The 18,318-nt window shown below is 35.8% G+C and overlaps 2 protein-coding genes and 1 long non-coding RNA gene across 6 annotated transcripts; 2 read left to right on the forward strand and 1 right to left on the reverse strand.

Annotated features, from left to right (window-relative positions):
- Positions 1–3,438: 3,438 nt before the first annotated feature.
- LOC126715874 (uncharacterized) lies at positions 3,439–5,588 on the forward strand. 2 transcript variants are annotated; one of them, XR_007651945.1, is made up of 4 exons: positions 3,439–3,808; positions 3,966–4,062; positions 4,177–4,303; positions 5,194–5,588. XR_007651945.1 is itself a non-coding variant. In XM_050416710.1 (4 exons), the coding sequence occupies exons 1-3, from the start codon at positions 3,541–3,543 to the stop codon at positions 4,300–4,302; spliced, it is 522 nt and encodes a 173-aa protein (XP_050272667.1). In that variant the 5' UTR covers positions 3,445–3,540; the 3' UTR covers position 4,303; positions 5,194–5,588. The 2 variants fall into 2 exon arrangements, 1 of the variants encoding a protein (XP_050272667.1); XM_050416710.1 differs by having other exon boundaries at positions 3,445–3,808; positions 3,966–4,093.
- Positions 5,589–6,227: 639 nt separating this feature from the next.
- On the reverse strand, positions 6,228–8,584 carry LOC126715875 (uncharacterized). 2 transcript variants are annotated; one of them, XR_007651947.1, is made up of 3 exons: positions 8,290–8,584; positions 6,895–7,101; positions 6,228–6,679 (listed from the first exon to the last, which is right to left on the reverse strand). It is a non-coding gene; the product is annotated as an uncharacterized LOC126715875 (long non-coding RNA). The 2 variants fall into 2 exon arrangements; XR_007651946.1 differs by having other exon boundaries at positions 6,933–7,101; positions 8,290–8,583.
- Positions 8,585–8,596: 12 nt separating this feature from the next.
- Positions 8,597–17,171, forward strand: LOC126715873 (serine/threonine-protein phosphatase 7 long form homolog). Of its 2 annotated transcripts, none has more exons than XM_050416708.1 (9): positions 8,597–9,126; positions 13,143–13,254; positions 13,378–14,144; positions 14,245–14,335; positions 14,512–14,910; positions 15,152–15,907; positions 16,009–16,101; positions 16,247–16,310; positions 17,018–17,171. In XM_050416708.1, the coding sequence occupies exons 2-7, from the start codon at positions 13,144–13,146 to the stop codon at positions 16,099–16,101; spliced, it is 2,217 nt and encodes a 738-aa protein (XP_050272665.1). In that variant the 5' UTR covers positions 8,597–9,126; position 13,143; the 3' UTR covers positions 16,247–16,310; positions 17,018–17,171. The 2 variants fall into 2 exon arrangements, with proteins under 2 accessions (XP_050272665.1, XP_050272666.1); XM_050416709.1 differs by lacking the exon at positions 17,018–17,171 and adding an exon at positions 16,455–16,542.
- The last annotated feature ends 1,147 nt before the right edge of the window (positions 17,172–18,318 follow it).

Raw genomic sequence — 18,318 nt, forward strand, 5'->3', positions numbered from 1 at the left:
CCTAATATCTAGCCCAAAGCTCATATTTTCTATTATTTCTAATGTGGGACTCAAGGATTTTCACCACTTATAATAACATATTCAAGTGAACATAGAAAACATCAATTTCTTATTCACTTCATGCTATTTTTCCAACACAGTTGAGTGTGTTCAATAAGAAATTCGAATTCAAACCTAGCTATACCAAAAACCAATTAATATCTTGGTTGAATGATAAAGTACAATCATCATAAAAGGAAAGCCAAGACAATTTTGGTCTCTAATTTTCCTTTTTTTTTTCTTTTTCGTGTTCATGTTTGGGGTAAGAGGGATGATGGGGAAGAAACTTGTTAATTCGCTTGCTTGCTGACAAGGGAAGTCTAACCAGTCTAAGAATATCTGTTCCACTATGTCTTACTTGGATAATATCAAGAGAAAAGAATAGCTAGAATTTTGACGGAATTGAGCTTCTATTGATTTCGCTTATATCTCTATTTCCCGACAATTTTGTATGATTGTATGTGTATGCTAGTTAGTCTATGTTCTTCTTTCATCAAATTTGTTCTTCTAAACTTTGAGATGGTAATTCTTTAGGAGTTGCTGTTGATCAAGTTGGATGGTTGTTGAGATTGATAGCAAGGGAATCAAAGATTTTTATTACTACACTCAAAGAAAAAGTGCAAGTGACAAGCAAAGAACTCACCTTTCCCGGACTTGCTTACGATGGATGCAACAAGAACAAAATATATAACAAATGAATGTGACACACAAACAAACAAACAAAACCTTGTTCATATATATATACTACACATATAGGACCAGCAAAAAAAAAAAAAAAAAAAAAAAACCAGAAAATGAATTGAATATGCACCCAATTAGGTTCAGTCTTGAAAAAAATTGGAATGTGGTCAGGAATTAATTTCATACCATATATGATTCATTAGTTGGATAAGTTGAGTTTGTTTTTCGCAGAATATTGCGTTCCTAGTAGTGCTTCATTCTCCTGAACGGTTGACAATTTTAACTGCCCAGACACCTACTAGTATTGCTATCAAATGCAATGCCACCCTCAGAATTTTAATCTCTGTAAACATTAACGTTGCCATAAACATTTGAGTTGACAATGTTTGATTAAAATGCACTTTCCACCCTCTAACTTTTAGGTTCTAAATTGGTTGATTTTTTTTTTTTTTTTTTGAGTAAACGGTAATACTTATTAAAACTTGCAATTTACATTTTGTAACTATTTTAATAATATTAAAATGCCCTTCAGTAGTCACATTTATGTTGTTAACTCGCCTAAAAAATCATTTTCTCTTTCCTCTTTTTTTTCTATTATTTATTTTTATTTTTTTGTTCTAATCAACTTTGATTTTGGGTGTGTTCACATCAAATTCTATTTTGGAGGCAGGGGCGGAGCCAAAGCTGAAGGTTTTGGGGGGCAAAGTTTGGACTTTAAAATACATATATATATATATATATATATATTAAAAATTGCAATATTTTAGTCATTAAGAGAGAGAATTCAGGCTAATTTTGATATTGAGAACCCAAAAAGTGCAGTACTAGAACTTGATTTGTGTTAAAATTAAAAATCCTGTTTTTAATTGCTTATATTTTGTTTCATTCAAGTCCTCTATTCCTTGTATATATAAGCAGAGCTGCACTTTGCTTATTTATTTAATGAGAAATAATTTTCTCTCATCTTCATCTCTAAGTTTATCTTCTCATATGAGATAGCCAACAACATATATATGGGGTGTTGTGACAGCCCTGGTCATAACATGGCTCCGAGATTAAATTTTTTGGGCTAATTGAACATTAACATTAAATATACCTATACCTATAGAAAATGTTTTCCCCAAAATCGAGGGGGGGACATGGGCCCCCCTAGTCAAAGAGTAGCTCCATCCCTGTTTGGAGGCATCAATGACTTCACAAAAATCATGGTGAGAATTAAGAAACATCCTTCACTGAGACTTTCTAGTGATTCGAACTCAAAGTCCCAGAGATCACGTGATTTGCGTAATTTGGCGTTGAGGTCTTTGAGGACAGGATTAGGATGTTGGACTCTTGGACCCCAGAGAGGTTGGATTCATGGGCCTTATTGACAAAGACTTTTTCATATGGAGAGTATTTGCATTAGTTATTCTAAAATATTTTGTCTATTTTAGCACAAAAATCTACTTTTTTTTTTTTTTTTAATTTTACACAATCATTTTTCAAAAGTTTGAGGTCTTTTTCATCTTGGTCTTTTACATTTCAAACTTTTCATTTTGGCCCTTCATTTTTGATTTTGTTTTCATACTGGCCATGTTATCCATTTCCGTTAGTAATACAATGACACCTAGCATTATATGGGTGACTTGTAGACAATACTTATAGTAGATTGATACTAAATGGCCAAATTACTTACAAAAATGGCTTATATGGATAATGTGTCTTAATGAACAACATTTAGTTGGCATTTAACATACTAGATTATTGACTGAAATGAACAATATAGGTAATATGAAATCATAAACAAATTTGAAGGAGAAAAATAAAAATTTTAAAATGAAAAAATGAAAACAATTTTGAAAAATAAGGTTATGTTTGGTAACGGTTTTTGTTTTTTATTTTCAAAAACTTGTTCCTGAGAATATAAAGAAAAAAAAAATTTCTTGTATTTTTTAAATAAAAAGCATGTTTGGTTAGCTAAAATTAAAAAAATAGTTTAAAAAAATAGAAAATACTAAAATATATTTTTACTAGGATTTGAACTCTAATGCTAACTCATTAAATGAGACAGATTTATTAAATTAAATTCATGTTTTTATTTACTTTTGAAAATCAAAAACTGAAAACAACATTTTGCATATTTTCGGTTTCCTTCACAAATTGAGTTTTGAGAACAGTTTTTGTTTTCTGTCCATTTTGGATAACCAAACAAGTTTTTTAGTCTTAAAAAAATGAATATTATTTTTGAAAACAAAAAATAATGAGAGAAAATAGTTACCAAACATACCCTAAAGGTGTACTTCTTTTGTGAAGAAAACAAATATGTATTTGAAATAACCAAAGAACTACTATTTAATTAGGTAATATTTTTACAATATGTCCGTAACAAATTATAAATGAAATTTTTGCCTACTAATAATAGTTCGTCACTTAAAAGAGAATACCTTCTGTCCGGAGCTGGCAGAAAAGGGTTTGTTTACGCCACCAATCAGAAGTTGCCACATCAGAAATTTAAGGAGGAAGCAGTATACTCTATCACACAGGATTGTAACTCAATTAAAACTAAAATCATCAAACACGTATCAGATCAGAAGCCCTTACCTGGAGAAACAGCAACAACGCCTAACCCATTCCATCTCCTCGTCTCCTCTGACCACCGGAGCTCCACCCCGCCGCTGGAGCCGCCACGGTGTCGTTTTGAGCCGGCGCCGACGCACCCAACCTCAAGGTTTGTTCTAATTTCTGTTTATTGTTTGATTAGTTATTTCCCCAAAATTTATTAGGTTTCGAAATTTTGATGGGTTTGGGTTATTTTTTGGATATCAATCTGTTCATATTGGTATGGTTTTTGTTGATTTATATGGATTTTTTTTTTTTTTGGTATCATCCGGCGTCGACGCACTCAACCTCAAGGTTTTGTTAATTTGTACTGGTGTCATCTCTCTTCAATTCCAAACCAGCATTTTACATGGTTTTGAGAAGAATGTTTTAGTGGTTGGAACAAAGGTTTCATCTGTCTTGACTCTGGACAGTGAGACTGGAAACATGCTAACCACTAGCAGAGTTCAACCCAAGAAACCTTCAAAAGCTCAATTCATGCAGAGCTTGGGTAAGTGCTACTGGCTTCAGGTTTCATTTTTGGCAGCAATAAAAAATCTGTCATACATGTTGATATCCTTAAGTATTACTTCTTTGATGATTAGTTAATATACTCTTGAGAACATTGAAGAATTTGACCGAAAGAATTATATTTGAATGCTTCACAGATGGGCAGGACCCAAATGCTCCAGATCTGAGCAAACGGAATTCATTGGAGGATGCCATTCCAAAGCAGTTAGTTTTGCTATGTTCTGAGAAAGCTGTGTATGTCTATTCTTTAACACACATCATTCAGGTAACCAGTGCTTTATTTATGTAGGCAATGAGCTGGGAAACTACATAAGATCATACCTAACCTTCCCTTCTCTTTTGTTTCAGGGAGTTCAGAAGGTGCACTACAAGAAGTGTTTCAAACCTCTTCTTGTTGCTGGCCATCAACATTTTATAGTTCCTCTGATGTTAACTGGCTTATTCTCCTTTTTACCAGTGGAAAAATTCAGATAAGGTGCAGGGTTTTCTTAACCTGTATTTTCCGAGTTTCATGAATAAATTTCAGATGTGAGGAGTAACAGTTGTCATACCCTGTATTTTCTTAACCTGTATTTTCCTTAATGCTCTATGCATGTAGTTAGCTTCCATCATGTAACATTAATCTTATACTATGTGCCTATATTGTAAATGAAAATTATGTTTTATGATAAGAAAAAACCACAAGTCATTCTTTGGCAAATCAGATTTGCTTTTTATTTGCATGTTACAACCACGTACCTTTGACATTGAGAAGCAGAATTTAGAGATTGAAGCAGCACAGGTACTTTTTGATAGCAATAATACTTCACAGACTGTTTTGCTTGGTATCAACTTAGATTAGAGATTTGAGTATAAAATTGCATTAGTTTTGTTAGGCAAAATGACGTTGGAAAAATCACAATGCAGAAATAGGCATTCAGAATAATATGTTCTTTTCCAGCCTATAGGGAACTTTTTAATTAGGCCATGTGGTTTAGGGTTGTACTTGTTTGATGGTTGAATTTGTGCTTTTTCTTAATTCAAGATATTTTCTAAACTCTATTTATTTATGGCTGAGACTAGCATAAACTATTCCACATCTTCCATTCTTGAAATCCTTCTCTCATTCATGTATATTTGAGGATACTTTCCATTTCAATTTAAACTTGAAACATATTTAGAACCAATGTAAAACCAAAAAAAGGTGAAAATACCTCCATTTCATGACCATTTGGTGGTGGAAGACATTAACTTGTCCTGTCTGTCTACTTTATTGCAATGTACAAGAGTGCAAAGATTCCATAAACGATGTTTTTATTTATTTAATTTATTTTGTTGTTATTATTTTATTTTTAATGAAAGTAAATTTGTGTTTAAAATTGGCAGATGGAAGCTATGAATATCATAAATGTGCCATTATGTCTCAGATTTTGGCTTATATCTTTTGTTGAATGCTACTACTGGCCAAGAAATGAAACTTATGTACTACAAAGCACTTGAGTGATCAAAATGAAAGATGCAAGTGATGAAACTGTTATATATTGCTATGTTTGAAGGTGGGAATGACTTGTGTGAAGGGTGGAGTGGGTTAGCCAAGGAGATTGCACGAGATGCTTTGCATATAAGGATAGCTGATGCATGTATATCCATATTTGAATTGTTGATGATTAGATATAGTTGTATTTGAATATCAAATATTTGATAATGAATTGTTGATGATTAGATTATTTGTATTTAAACACTAGAGGAATAATAAGCAACGAAAAAATTGTCTAAAACTATTTTCTATCTTTCCCAGGATTGATTATCAAATTTTATCTTTATCTATAAGAAATTCTCAGCCATATAAAATCCTTGGCTACTTTTTTTCTCTTGATAGAAATAGCAACCTAGAGCAAATATTACTTGGATATTTTAATAGTTGTGCGGAATTTCATCTAACCAAAAGCTTTACTTACTCACTTAATGATACACAAAACCAACTAAAACTCCACTAGCATGCCTTGCACGTAAGTTTTAGTGTCCTGTCGTAATTTAGCAAAAAGGTCACCAATCACAAATTTTTTTGAAAGTTTCTAAGTTTTAGTGTCCTGCCGTGATTTACTTGAATGCCAAAGCCCTTTTGCCTTGCATATGCATTATAACATGCTTTAGCATCCTAACTTATCAAATACCATATCGAGACATGGTTCCAAATGCCTATTGCATACAAAAGGTTGATTTGAATCATTCAATGACAAGTCTAATAATTTTGATCTTCATTTATTTCTGACTCATCATGTACTAAGTCTTCCACCATATCATAAAGTGAGATTGTTTTAGGTTCCTTATTGCTCGTACTCATATTTTCAATTCAAGTAATTTTAAATTTCAAAATAACCTATATAAAACAAAAGAGAAGAAAAATTCATAAGAAACGATTGAGAATAAATTCAAATTTTGTGCTATTACAATACCAAACTTGCCCAATTTGGCAAACTTGTTTAATTACAAACTTGTTTTAGGATACAAGTAAAGAGCAAATCCAACCACTTAATACAAAACCAAACAACCAATTTGAATTTTTAGAAGTTCAAATTAATTCCACATAAGCACAACAAAGGCATGGTACATTTGACCACCCTGCTCAGCAACTCAATAAACTCTACATAAAACAGCTCCAACTATATCTTTAATTGCACTCTGCTACATATAGAGAGCAAATTGACATTACAAGTAGGAGAAAATTGTAATTACAAGTAGTATAAAATTATATTTGAAGCTAAAAATATTACAATAGCTATCAAATAAATGATACCAGCTGTGTCCCAGAGGCCTAGGTTGACGATGGAGAATTCAACAAACACAGTAAGAAAACTTGTCGAAAAGACACCTGTAAAAAAAAAAAAACAAGATTCTCATTTAATTAAATTCATTTTAGTGTTGGATTCCTAATTGAACACAAGCTCCCAAGAAAAGCAAATCCAAAAATTTAAGTCAAGGATTAAAAAAAAGAAAAAAGAAACACAAACTGAAAATTAAATAAATATGACAATATAATCGCAACGGGGCAACCTAGAAATAGTTATTTTTGCCCGCATTTAATACCTGTTTTACAAAAAGATGGAACACATTGACTTTCTAACCTGAATGCTAGAACTTCAACAAATTCTGTCTCAACCACTAAAACATTCCTCTCAAAACCATGTAAAATGCAGGTTTGGAATTGAAAAGAGAGATGACACAAGTACAAATTTCACTTGCAATGTGGTTTTGATATAATAGAGTGGGTCCTTCTATATCAATTACTGAAACCTGTAAGAAAAATGAGTTGACATAAGCTAGATTTATGTAACAATTACATAAAACCTGATAATCAACAAAACTTAATTGAAAAACAATGAAACTAAACTCTAAAGCCTAAACAGTATAGTATTATTAATGTGTAAAGTTGAATACAACAAACACTACAACAGAAAAGTATCACAACCAAGCCTAAAGTAAATATAGAATGTGAGTGTCAGTTGTTAAACTTTCCAATGTCACACACCCTACTTATTTGATCCTAATTCGAGAGATGAGGCAGGAGTTTTTTTACTCATGCTTTTCAGTTTTTTTTTTTTTTTGATTAAAGGCGGTGCGTTTTTTAGTAATTAGTTGAAGCTTGTTAATATTATCAATGCCATGTCAATGAAACATAATAGTTTTAAAGTCCAATCTTAACCCTGCTACTTTCTATCAAAATTTGTTCTTGAAACACTATCTAATATCATTAAATAACATATCAAGGCTCTCTACTATTTGTCAAATTAGTTTAATTGGAAAGATTTGAACTTAAGATCTTCCCTGACCCCACTATTCAATTAATTGATACTTAATATCATTACCAATGTCTCTCTTGTTAAAGTAACTCCAAACCCAGATCACTGATCTGTCAATTTGCGCATACCTAATGTGGCAACCTCAACTAGATAAAATGAAACTTGCTGGGGAGATGAGTCAATGACATAAATCTGAGTTGAGTATGCAATCAACAACACATCAATAATAAAAATAAAAGGTGAGAGAAAAAAGAACGTAAACTTACATATCAAAACAGGGGATTGGGTTCTAATTAAAAGAGTTGTGTTGCTAGCTATCAACTGTGTGGAGCGAAACAGGGGATTGGGTCTTGTCTAGAGTTTCAGCACCTATCAAAACTTCATTATTGATTCTTACGCTGGGGTTGTAAGCCAGCTTGTGACAATTTCCCCTTCTTTTGAAATTGTTTCTTCAGAAAAAAAGGCTACTATAAATCATAGATAAAAAAGAGAGGTGGGTGGCCTATCACTTAAGAATCCAATCAAAACCCATGAAAAAAGCAAAATCCATATAAATCAACAAAACCCATACCAATATGAACAGATTGATATCCAAAAAATAAACCAAATCCATCAAAATTTCGAAACCTAATAAATTTTGGGAAAATAACTAATCAAACAATAAACAGAAATTAAAACAAACCTTGAGGTTGGGTGGGCGCCGGCTCAGAACGACGCCGTGGCGACTCCAGCGGTGGGGTAGAGCTCCGGTGGTCAGAGGAGAGGAGGAGATGGAATGGGTTAGGCGTTGGTGCTGTTTCTCCAGGTAAGGGCTTCTGATCTGATACGTGTTTGATGATTTTAGTTTTAATTGAGTTATAATCCTGTGTGACAGAGTGTACTGCTTCCTCATTAAATTTCTGGCGTGGCAGTTTCTGGTTGGTGGCGTAAATAAGTCCTTTTCTGCCAGCTCCGGACAGAAGGTATTCTCCACTTAAAAAGCCGATTTTCGTTGCTAAATAACCCTAAAATTCTAAGTATTTCGTTAGTTGTCCTGTTACGAAACAATTTGTAATAATAGCATCTCGAGTTTCTTAAACTCGAGATCCAATTTAAAAATCGAGCTTTTAAGACTCGTTTTTGTTGTTTTTCAGTTGCTGACATGGCGAAAGTTTCCACTTGGATAGCGAGTTTATAAAACTCGATTTTGGAAATCGAGTTTTATAAACTCGCTTTCGCTTTAACGCTTTTTTCCCTTCCCACTTAAAACAATCTACAGAGACCCGTTCAAAATCTCTCAATCTCAGACACCGCTCTCTCAAACTCTCTCAAACTCTCTCAAACTCTTCCCCTCACTGTGGAAATTTCAAAATCAACTCACTCTCTCAAACTCTCTCAAACTCTCTCAAACTCTGTCAAACTCGCCGTGCCGAAGGTGGTTCTCCCATTGAGACTCAGCCACCGAAACTGAGTTCTGCTCCCATTGACAGTGAGGCACTCAAAGTCAGTACTGCTCCCATTGAACCACCGTGCGCCTAAGGTACTCTCTCTTTCTCGAACTCCAATCTTAGGTTTTGGAGTTTCATGATGTTTCCTATTTCGTTTTTCAATTTCGGATCTTTCTGGGTTTTGGTTGTTCATGTCATTTCAGTGAATGCATGTATATTATTCTGTTTGGTTGTTTGGGAAATTAATGTTAGCAAAACTGATTGAGCATTTGATTGGGTTTCATTAGTTTAAAAAGTGTTAATATCTGGATTACATTGATATTTAATCTAGTTTGTTGGGGTTTCATTTGATTTGTTTGTGGGTTTTGTTTGATTTGTTTGTGGGTTTTGTTTGATTTGTTTGTGTATCTTGTTTCATGGTATTTTCACTGATTTGTTTTGGGTTTGTTTTAATTTTCTGATTGTATTTTCGTTTGTGGGTTTGTAAAGCAAATTATGGGTTTGATGAAATGGTTCTATGAACGGTGTATGAGTTGTGAAGTAATAAGTGAGAATATTCATTTGAAAAAAATGAGAACTTACACCTGAAAAATAATGGAAGGAAATGGAGTCAACAATACATCTAAGAATTTTTTTTTATTGGGTTAAAAATACTCAAATCAAGCCAAGGAACGAAAGATAAAAAAATATTAGTTGAAGAAGAGGATTATACCTGTGTTTGGAGTGTTTGGACCAAGAGCGATTCTGTGTTTTGCATCTCAGGATGAACCGGAACCTATGGATCTTATATAACATTGGTCCACAAATCTGTTTTCTGCAATTACATTTTTAATTTTAATTTATATTTACTTATCTGGGGGAAGGGAGGGAAAAAAAGAAGAAGAGGACGAGGATTATAAAAAAGTCTTTTTCAATTCTTAACCACCCAAAGGTTAGGAACCTCATGTGTAACTAAACATTAAGAAGTTGATGCATTCGGGTGATTGTGCAGAGGTAACACTAAGCTGAAATTAGAAGTTAGAAGTTAGAAGTTAGAAGTTAGCTGTCCACACTTACTGCACCACCAACAACATAAAATTTAGAAGTCAAACACCATCAAAGAAATCTTAAAAAGTGGGAAACAGAGTCACACCTGCAGACTTTTGAAAATAAAGTTTGATAACTACAGATCCAATGCTACAAAAACAAAAGCAGAAAGTTATAAATCTTAAATATGTATGATAAGATTGTACAAAAAAATAATAGTAGACAATATAATTAGCCCAATAAACTCAAAGAGATGGTACCAGAAGAGAATGTAGAGCTGTTTCAGCTTGATTTCCAAGGAAATACTGCAGAGCCATAGCAGCATGCTCCTGCAATAGGAAAATGCTAAAATAAGTAGGAAGTTTTAACCACCTGAACTAGGAGATGATTGTCAAGATTTTTCTAACATCATTGTATCTGCAAAGAAAAGAAATAACTGAAATACATTTTCACTGGCCTACATAATCACTGAAAACATTTTCTTGATCTATATAAATATTTAAAGTCCATTATGCTCCAACCCTTCATCTGAAACTCTTTATTCCGCCCCCTACTCCACATATTTTAAATACAATGCTATAACTCACTACTTCATTCGGGAAAGAATTAAAACTATATTGGACACACACACACACTATAAGTATCTATCAAAATGGGCATAGGGGACAAAAACTTGGCAAGATTCAAAAGGTAGGGTAGTCGGATTACCCGTTAAGTAACCAGAGTTGTAAAATGTTACCACTATCCTTTCTTTTTCTCTTTCTTTGATAAGTATCTCTCTTTTCTTTTCTTGACAAATTAAGAAATTTGTCTAGAACAGAAACGAATTCAGCAAATAGCATGTAATTTCTACATCCTATAAAATGATCACATTTGAAAATTTAAAAAAGCAATAAAATCCAAGAAAAAAACACAACAGATTATTGCCTAAAGCATGCAGCCAGTTTTATCATTATCCCTTCATATATTAGCCAAAAAGGCATAGCCAGATGGGTGGAAATATATTAAGAACTATCTGTCAAACAAAAAATCCATAAATAGAAAATATCATTCTTCTGTAAGTTTCACTTTCTGGAATTATTTGTGCTAGCCTTTATTTTATATATATATATATATATATATATATATATATAAAACACTAAGGTAGAATTTTCAAAGGTGGAAAATTAGTCTCACCTGTGCTGGGACCGCAACAGCTAGCCTTGCAGGAATATTCTTGGGATCAAGGATGAGGGAAAGCTGATATAAAACTGATCCAGAAAATACCGTTGCAAAGAAAATGTTCCATATTGTAAACCAAAGGACTTTGTTACATGCACTCTTTTCTATATCACTATGAGAAACATATCCTTGAATAGATGAAAGCAACTCCATTATAGGAGGCACTATTTTCAGAAACAACTGAAGAATAAGACTGGGAAGGTATCCTGTAACTACTTCACTAACAAATGTTCTGCCCAAAAAAAATCATAAAATTAGTACTCTGTCACCAATAGATTAAATAAAACAGGCATTAGATTTTCTCATGAAAACATTATAATAATAACAAATTAGATTCCTCTTGATTTTTAAGTTGCATATGGGCAATTAATAATATCACCAAATCACCCCAAATATTCAATAAAATATCAGCCAAAACCACTGCAGTTTTCATCCCCCATGCCCCATGCCCAATGGTCATTTATTTTGCATGACAAAGATTATGCAATATGATAAGTTGATATATCATTCAATGATAACTAAAACTTAAGACTTGAAACTCTCATGCTCTTCAATCTTACCAATCTCATAGCAAGCTAAATAAGTGCAATCTCCTCCTTTAAATAACACATTAGAGATAATAAAATGAAGTTAAGCCTCTCAAGGACAGACATACAAGGGGGCACCATTTCAATGTTTGTGTACCTGAGCCCCCCAGAACTAATTACACCGACAAAAAATTTCTCCCATCCCCTTGAAATTTTCTGTATCAAGACTGCTTCAGTTTGACATAAGATGCTACAGACACCTAAACAAAGTCCCTTTACAGGATGTATAATTTATATAACGAAGCAGCTTTACTCAAATTTTCATCAAAGGTGCCTTCTCTCAGTGATTGACCATTAAGCAGAACCAGTAAAGAAGTGTGCATTAAATTTTAGAAAGTGGAATGTAGACCATGCAGTTCAGTAAAGAGCCTTCATTTATCAAAATAATATACCCAGCCACTCTATTTAGTGATTCTGAACTCAAATTTAATCTGAATGACAATATTTATTATTTAAAAAGTACACAGACTGGGAACTCTGAGTAGATATCCTTAATTAATAAGAGGAAGCATTACATGGGAGAAGTACAATCATACGCCTATGAGGAAGAGTCCTGTAGAATTAAGAAAGTCATTTACTAATTACATAGAAAGTCCGGCCAACTCTCAAGCTGTCTCTTTACAGCAATAGGGCTTAGATAGGGCCTTCATTGTTGTTTGGACTACTTTAGTGAACATAAGATCAAGGGGGAATCAAGTAACCAAGTTCCTTTCAGTCAATGGCAAAAGCCAGTAAGCCACGTACAACTAAAGCTAAAATGTACTACAAAAACCAGATTCTTATTTGTGTGGTGGCAACACCATAGATATGCAAAATTCAACTATTTTAGACGTCTAAATATCCATTTATGGACTTCAATCTAGTTATTACAATTCAATAAGGGGAAGAATCATTCTGAACCATTGTTCAACCAATTGATAAGTGGCAGGAAACATGATACTCACACAGTCCATATATGTTCAACCAATTGATAAATAAGCATGCTAAAAGTTCATAACCAACACAAAGCAGAATTAATGAAAGTAGTCATTTTATTTGGTACAGAATTCAATTTCTTTTAATTGTAAAAGTTTACAAAATTATTCCAACTCCAAAAAATTCATTATGTTTTTTTCTAACTTACCAATTCTAATTTCTTTGATTGCGTAAACATCATCGATTTGCATGTTTTTTGGTATGATTGCGAACTTACGTTTTTTGAAGAAAATTCTATTTTACAGTAGCACTCCTTTGCCCCTACACTATTAATGATCTCACAGTTGCATTGTTTGCAGTATGGAGCCTCGGATTGATGAGGAGTTAGAGGTCTTGGACCCCGGTCCGCGTGAGAGGTCATTGTTGACACGACAGCCATATCATCGATCAGAGGCCATTTGGAATGGCGAGGTGAAATTTCTAGTTCTAACAACTGCTTTAATATTTACGTTGTCTTTGATTGTTAGTTAGCAAGTTCTTTCAATGTTGTATTTCTAGTTCTAACAACCGCTATCATTTTGATCGATTTTGTAGGACTCGGGCCCACTTACGTGCCGTGGTCGCACTAAGGAGATGGCAAACATTCAGATGCAAGATAATCGAGTCATTGATATTATCAAATTGCTAAGGCTAGAAGGATTGTTTAGAGCCCCTTCAAGAGAGATAGACAATTGCCTAATATCGGCCCTAGTTGAGCGATGGCGGCCGGAGACTCATTCTTTCCATCTTCCACATGGTGAGATGACAATCACCCTAGAAGATGTGGAGGTAATTTTTGGACTTCCGATAGACGGTGACGTCTTGGTTGGGCCGACTGCTGTGGTGGATGATGGGGGTTGGAGGCGATTGTGTACGGAGTTGCTGGGTTTTACTCCGCCGAATGACAATAAAACATTGGTGGGGCAAAGAATTCTCATCAGCCGACTTGTTGAGGCCGTTGCAGCGCCATTGCCTCATGACGCAACGGAGATGCAGATACACCGGTATGCCCGGTGCTATATGTTAGCGCTAATAGGGGACAAACTTTTCATGGACAAGTCAGGAGATAGGGTGCATTTGATGTTCCTGGACTTCATGCGTAACCTTCGTGATCCGCCACATTATAGTTGGGGTAGTGGTTGCCTGGCCTGGTTATATAGGGAGTTGTGTCGGGCAAGCGAGAAAGGGGCATCGCAGATTGGTGGGGCGTGCACCTTGGTCCAGTATTGGGCATGGGCAAGGTTGCCATTCTTGTGCCCGAGGATAGAGCCCCCACCTGGATGTGATTATGGCCCATGGCCATATGCTCCACTTGCATTTAAGTAAGTCTTTTCTTCATACCAAGTGTCTTCTGCAATGTACATTTTTGTGTAACTAAATTGTATTATTGTTCTTATGTTTTTTGCTTGCTTGTAATTGTAGGTGGGTGCGGGTGCCAAGCTCGAAGAGTAGACCATCCGGCATGGCCTTGGTCCACTATCGCGAGCTATTAGTTACAATGCAACCAGAGCAGGTAATAATATTCAAAAAATTTGTTTGGTTATGATCATTTTCGTTAATAATATGATTGCTTCATCCTTTAACATATCTTTTGTTATAATTTTAGTTTTTTTACCCTTTATATATGTATTTTCCCTTGTTTCATATTTGAAGATGCTATGATAATTGTTTTTTTTTTTTCTATCGTAGATTGTGTGGCAGCCATACGAGGCACACTTCAGCCACCTTCCTGAGTTCTGCGTTGCAGGGAGGGATATGTGGACAGCAAGGGTGCCGCTTCTGTGTTTTTGCATAGTAGAGAGACACCACCCAGACCGTGTCCTTCGACAGTTTGGCTTGGCGCAGGAGCGGCCTGACCATGTTGTCTACGATGATAGGCTGCATAAAATCGACTTACGTGGGAAGGTGGAAAGGAATTGGAGGGAGGAGCATGGACCGTATATCATTTCTTGGGAAATGAGACGACAACAAGTTTGTCGTGCACCTCCTCAGATTGGTGAGATGCCCCGCAATCATGCCTATTACGTCTGGTACCGTCCGGTCACTCGAAAGTATGTCGACCGCAACAGCGCTAAATTAGATATTATGGTAATGTGTTCTACTTACATTTGATTGCCTACTTCGTTTTACTTGAGTACATGTATGAACATAAAATCAATTTCTATGAATTTCTCAGCAAATCTGGTTTGCTTTGACTGACATGTAATGAAATAGTTTTTGATACATATAGTATTCTAATAGAACTGTTAGTTTTGAGTAGATTCATAAGTCTTATATTATTCATTCATTAATTGATACATAAATGATGTTGGTTCTTTCTCCGTTTCAGATTCAAAGCCATTTAGCGCTGTTGGCGATGCTTCCTGAAGGCAGCCAAGCTCACAACCATGTCCGGCGTATCCTAAATAATGTGGCTGGCCTTGGTGGTGGTCCTGCAGTAAATGAGCATGCAAACAATGGGGATGAGACTGAACTAGCAGCTGCTGCAACCCCAAGCACAAGTGCAGCACCCGTAAGTACACCGACCCGTGGTCATCGTGCTACTACAAGCCCAAGCACAAGCGCAGCTAGGGGTCGTCTTCGGCCTGCTACAGCAACCCCAAGCACAAGTGCAGTTAGGGGCCGTGGTCGGCGTGCAACAACCCCTCGGGTTGTAACTACTCTTGAGATGCCTCCACCCATCCCGCAAGCATCTCCTCAGCATGAGATCCCTTCACCCATCCCATATGCATCTCCTCAGCCCGAGGTCCCTTCACCCAGCCCACCTTCGCAGCCCAATTTCGATGTCAGTATTGACCAAAATGTGACCCCTCCTATACTCCCCGAGACACCCTCATACCCACACACTGGCTCTAGTGCACCCACTCCTGGCCTCTACATAGAGCAGGATTACCCACCTACCACATCCTCATCTGACCCTCTAGGATCTCCGGTTGGGATTGACACTGTAGAGCCACATATTGATGTACCGGACCTTAATCCCCCTCATCAGGCCTCACCCCCACGAGGTAGACCGCAACACAGTAGAAGAGCACCCACGTGTGGGACAGGTGGACACAAAATAGGACACCGAGGCCCCGCTATGGTATGATAACTTTAATTTGAATGTAATAATATATTTTCTACTTCACTTTACTCTTACCATTATGGAGAATATTGATTGCATGCATGTAATGGAATTTGCAGCACGATGATGACCCTAAGGTTGATGCCCCGCAGCCTCCTCCCCCACACAAACATTACACGAGGGCTAAAAAACACAAAATTGGTGAACCTTGAGTAAGTGCCTTGAAAATTATGTTTCATACTTTACATATTAGAAACTTTAGGATTTTAATTGACTTTCAATACATTACCATTGTAGTAAATGTTATTTTCCCTCATTTGATGATGTATGCAAATTTCTATTTATGTGTTATTCCAGGGTGGAAGTTACATTTTTGAGTTTGAAAATTTCTTAGATCTTCAAGTTTGTCGAGAGTTTGTGGGTAAGTCTCAACTATTATGCACATTACTTATTTCAAGCTTGTTGACCTATAATTATGTGTTGTCAATCTAGTTCAAAGGTTTAGACATTCTATTAGGTCAGTGTAGTTGATATGGATCTTCCCCTTTGTAAATGTATGAAGCAGAATAGACATTCTGTTTGGTAGTGGTCCACCTCTTGAGTTTGTAGTTTAAGGCATCTTCATTGAGTGATATTACTGAACTTGTGGAAGACAGAATTGGGCAATTGGAGAGCAGGAGGATTAGTAAGAGAGCGGAGAATAAATCCTGGGCTGCTTCTATGAAGCCATTGGAGTTCGCTGAGGAGCTTGAGAAGAAGCATGCTTCTACTGGTTTGCATTGGGAAGAGGGTGCAGCTGCTCAGCCAATGAGGCTTGAGGGCGTACGGAGAGGATCAACCACATTAGGATACTTTGATCTTGATGCGGATATGCCCTTATTCAGATATGCCCTTAGTATATGGTTATCCGTTAAGATACCATTGATTGGTAATATCTAAATTTCTTCTGTTACAGAAATCGAACATGTTAAGTGAGGAATTTGGCTTTTTATGGTAATTTCAGTATGCAAACATCTGGATGCTTAATTAAATTGTGAAGCTTCTAAGTACATTTGCTTTTGCTATGAGCCACGTTGTAGTTACGACAGAAATAACTTTACTCAATAAACCATGCTGTTTATGTTCCAGATGTCGATGCTCGGTCTGCAAGGGGATAGGTCTCATGCCCCTGTAACTTCCATGCGCTTCAATCAGCAAGGGGACCTGCTCTTAGCTGGTTATGGTGATGGTCATATAACTGTTTGGGATGTGCAGAGATCATCATCAGCAAAAGTTATTACTGGAGAGCATACAGCACCAGTTTTTCCCAGTTATTTCTGGGGCAGGATTCTCAGGTTACTCGTCAATTTAAAGCAGTTACTGGTGATAGTAAGGGTCTCGTTCTGTTGCATGCTTTCTCAGTTGTTCCCTTGCTCAATAGGTTCTCCATCAAAACCTAGGTAAAACGTTAGTATGCATCAATATGTGATTTATGATTGTGGCACTATGTATAATATGCTTGTGAGTTGACATCATCTCCAAACTAATGATCATATTGTTACTTGAAATAGTGTCTTCTTGATGGACAAAAAACGGGAATTGTGCTATCAGCTTCACCGGTCCTTTTTGATGAATTCTCTGGAGGTGCTTCCCTGTCCTCTCAGGGAAACAATGCAGTTTCATCCAGCAGTCTTGGTAGTATGATGGGAGGTGTAGTAGGTGGAGATGCTGGCTGGAAACTCTTTAATGAAGGCTCTTCTTTAGCTGAAGAAGGTGTGGTCATATTTGTCACCCATCAAACTGCTCTGGTGGTATGAAGCCCTCAAATGATTGCACAAATTCCATGTACCTTTTGTCTTGTGAATTGATGTTGTTCTTCTTAGTGGTTATATCTTGTTCAAAATGTGTTAAAGCCACATTTGCATTTCATCTTTCTAAGATATGAATTTGTTACAGAAAACGTACCTGTAGAAGCATCAGAGAGAGTCTACTTGCTCGCAATTGCTTGGGACCGAAAAGTTCAGGTTGCAAAGTTAATCAAATCAGAGCTAAAAGTATATGGGAAATGGTCTCTTGACAGTGCAGCTATAGGTGTGGCTTGGTTGGATGATCAGGTACGTATTTAGTTATTCATATATTGTTGATTTGTCTTTTGTTGTATTTAAATAGTGTTATTTAGGTTGGGTGCCTAGTAAATAATTGTAAATGCTTTGCATGTAATGAGATTTTTGTACTTGACCAGATACTGGTTGTTCTTACATCAACTGGACAACTCTGTCTGTTTGCTAAGGATGGAACTATGATTCACCAAACAAGTTTTTCTCTGGATGGTTATGGTGGAGATGATCTTGTTGCATACCATACCCACTTTATTAATATCTATGGAAATCCTGAGAAAGCTTTTCACAATTGCATAGCTGTAAGAGGAGCTTCAGTATACATCCTTGGTC

Source organism: Quercus robur, chromosome 2, assembly GCF_932294415.1.
Source record: "Quercus robur chromosome 2, dhQueRobu3.1, whole genome shotgun sequence".
NCBI lineage: Eukaryota > Viridiplantae > Streptophyta > Magnoliopsida > Fagales > Fagaceae > Quercus > Quercus robur.

What these genes read in the sequence shown, in the direction of transcription:
- LOC126715874 (XM_050416710.1), top strand. Translation starts at nt 3,541, where the DNA reads ATGGTTTTTGTTGATTTATATGGATTTTTTTTTTTTTTGGTATCATCC. An exon ending in TCAATTCATGCAGAGCTTGG is followed by an intron (nt 3,809 to 3,965) that starts GTAAGTGCTACT and finishes AATGCTTCACAG; the next exon opens with ATGGGCAGGACCCAAATGCT. An exon ending in CTTTAACACACATCATTCAG is followed by an intron (nt 4,094 to 4,176) that starts GTAACCAGTGCT and finishes CTTTTGTTTCAG; the next exon opens with GGAGTTCAGAAGGTGCACTA.
- LOC126715873 (XM_050416708.1), top strand. Translation starts at nt 13,144, where the DNA reads ATGGAGCCTCGGATTGATGAGGAGTTAGAGGTCTTGGACCCCGGTCCG. An exon ending in AGGCCATTTGGAATGGCGAG is followed by an intron (nt 13,255 to 13,377) that starts GTGAAATTTCTA and finishes TCGATTTTGTAG; the next exon opens with GACTCGGGCCCACTTACGTG. An exon ending in GACACCGAGGCCCCGCTATG is followed by an intron (nt 15,908 to 16,008) that starts GTATGATAACTT and finishes TGGAATTTGCAG; the next exon opens with CACGATGATGACCCTAAGGT.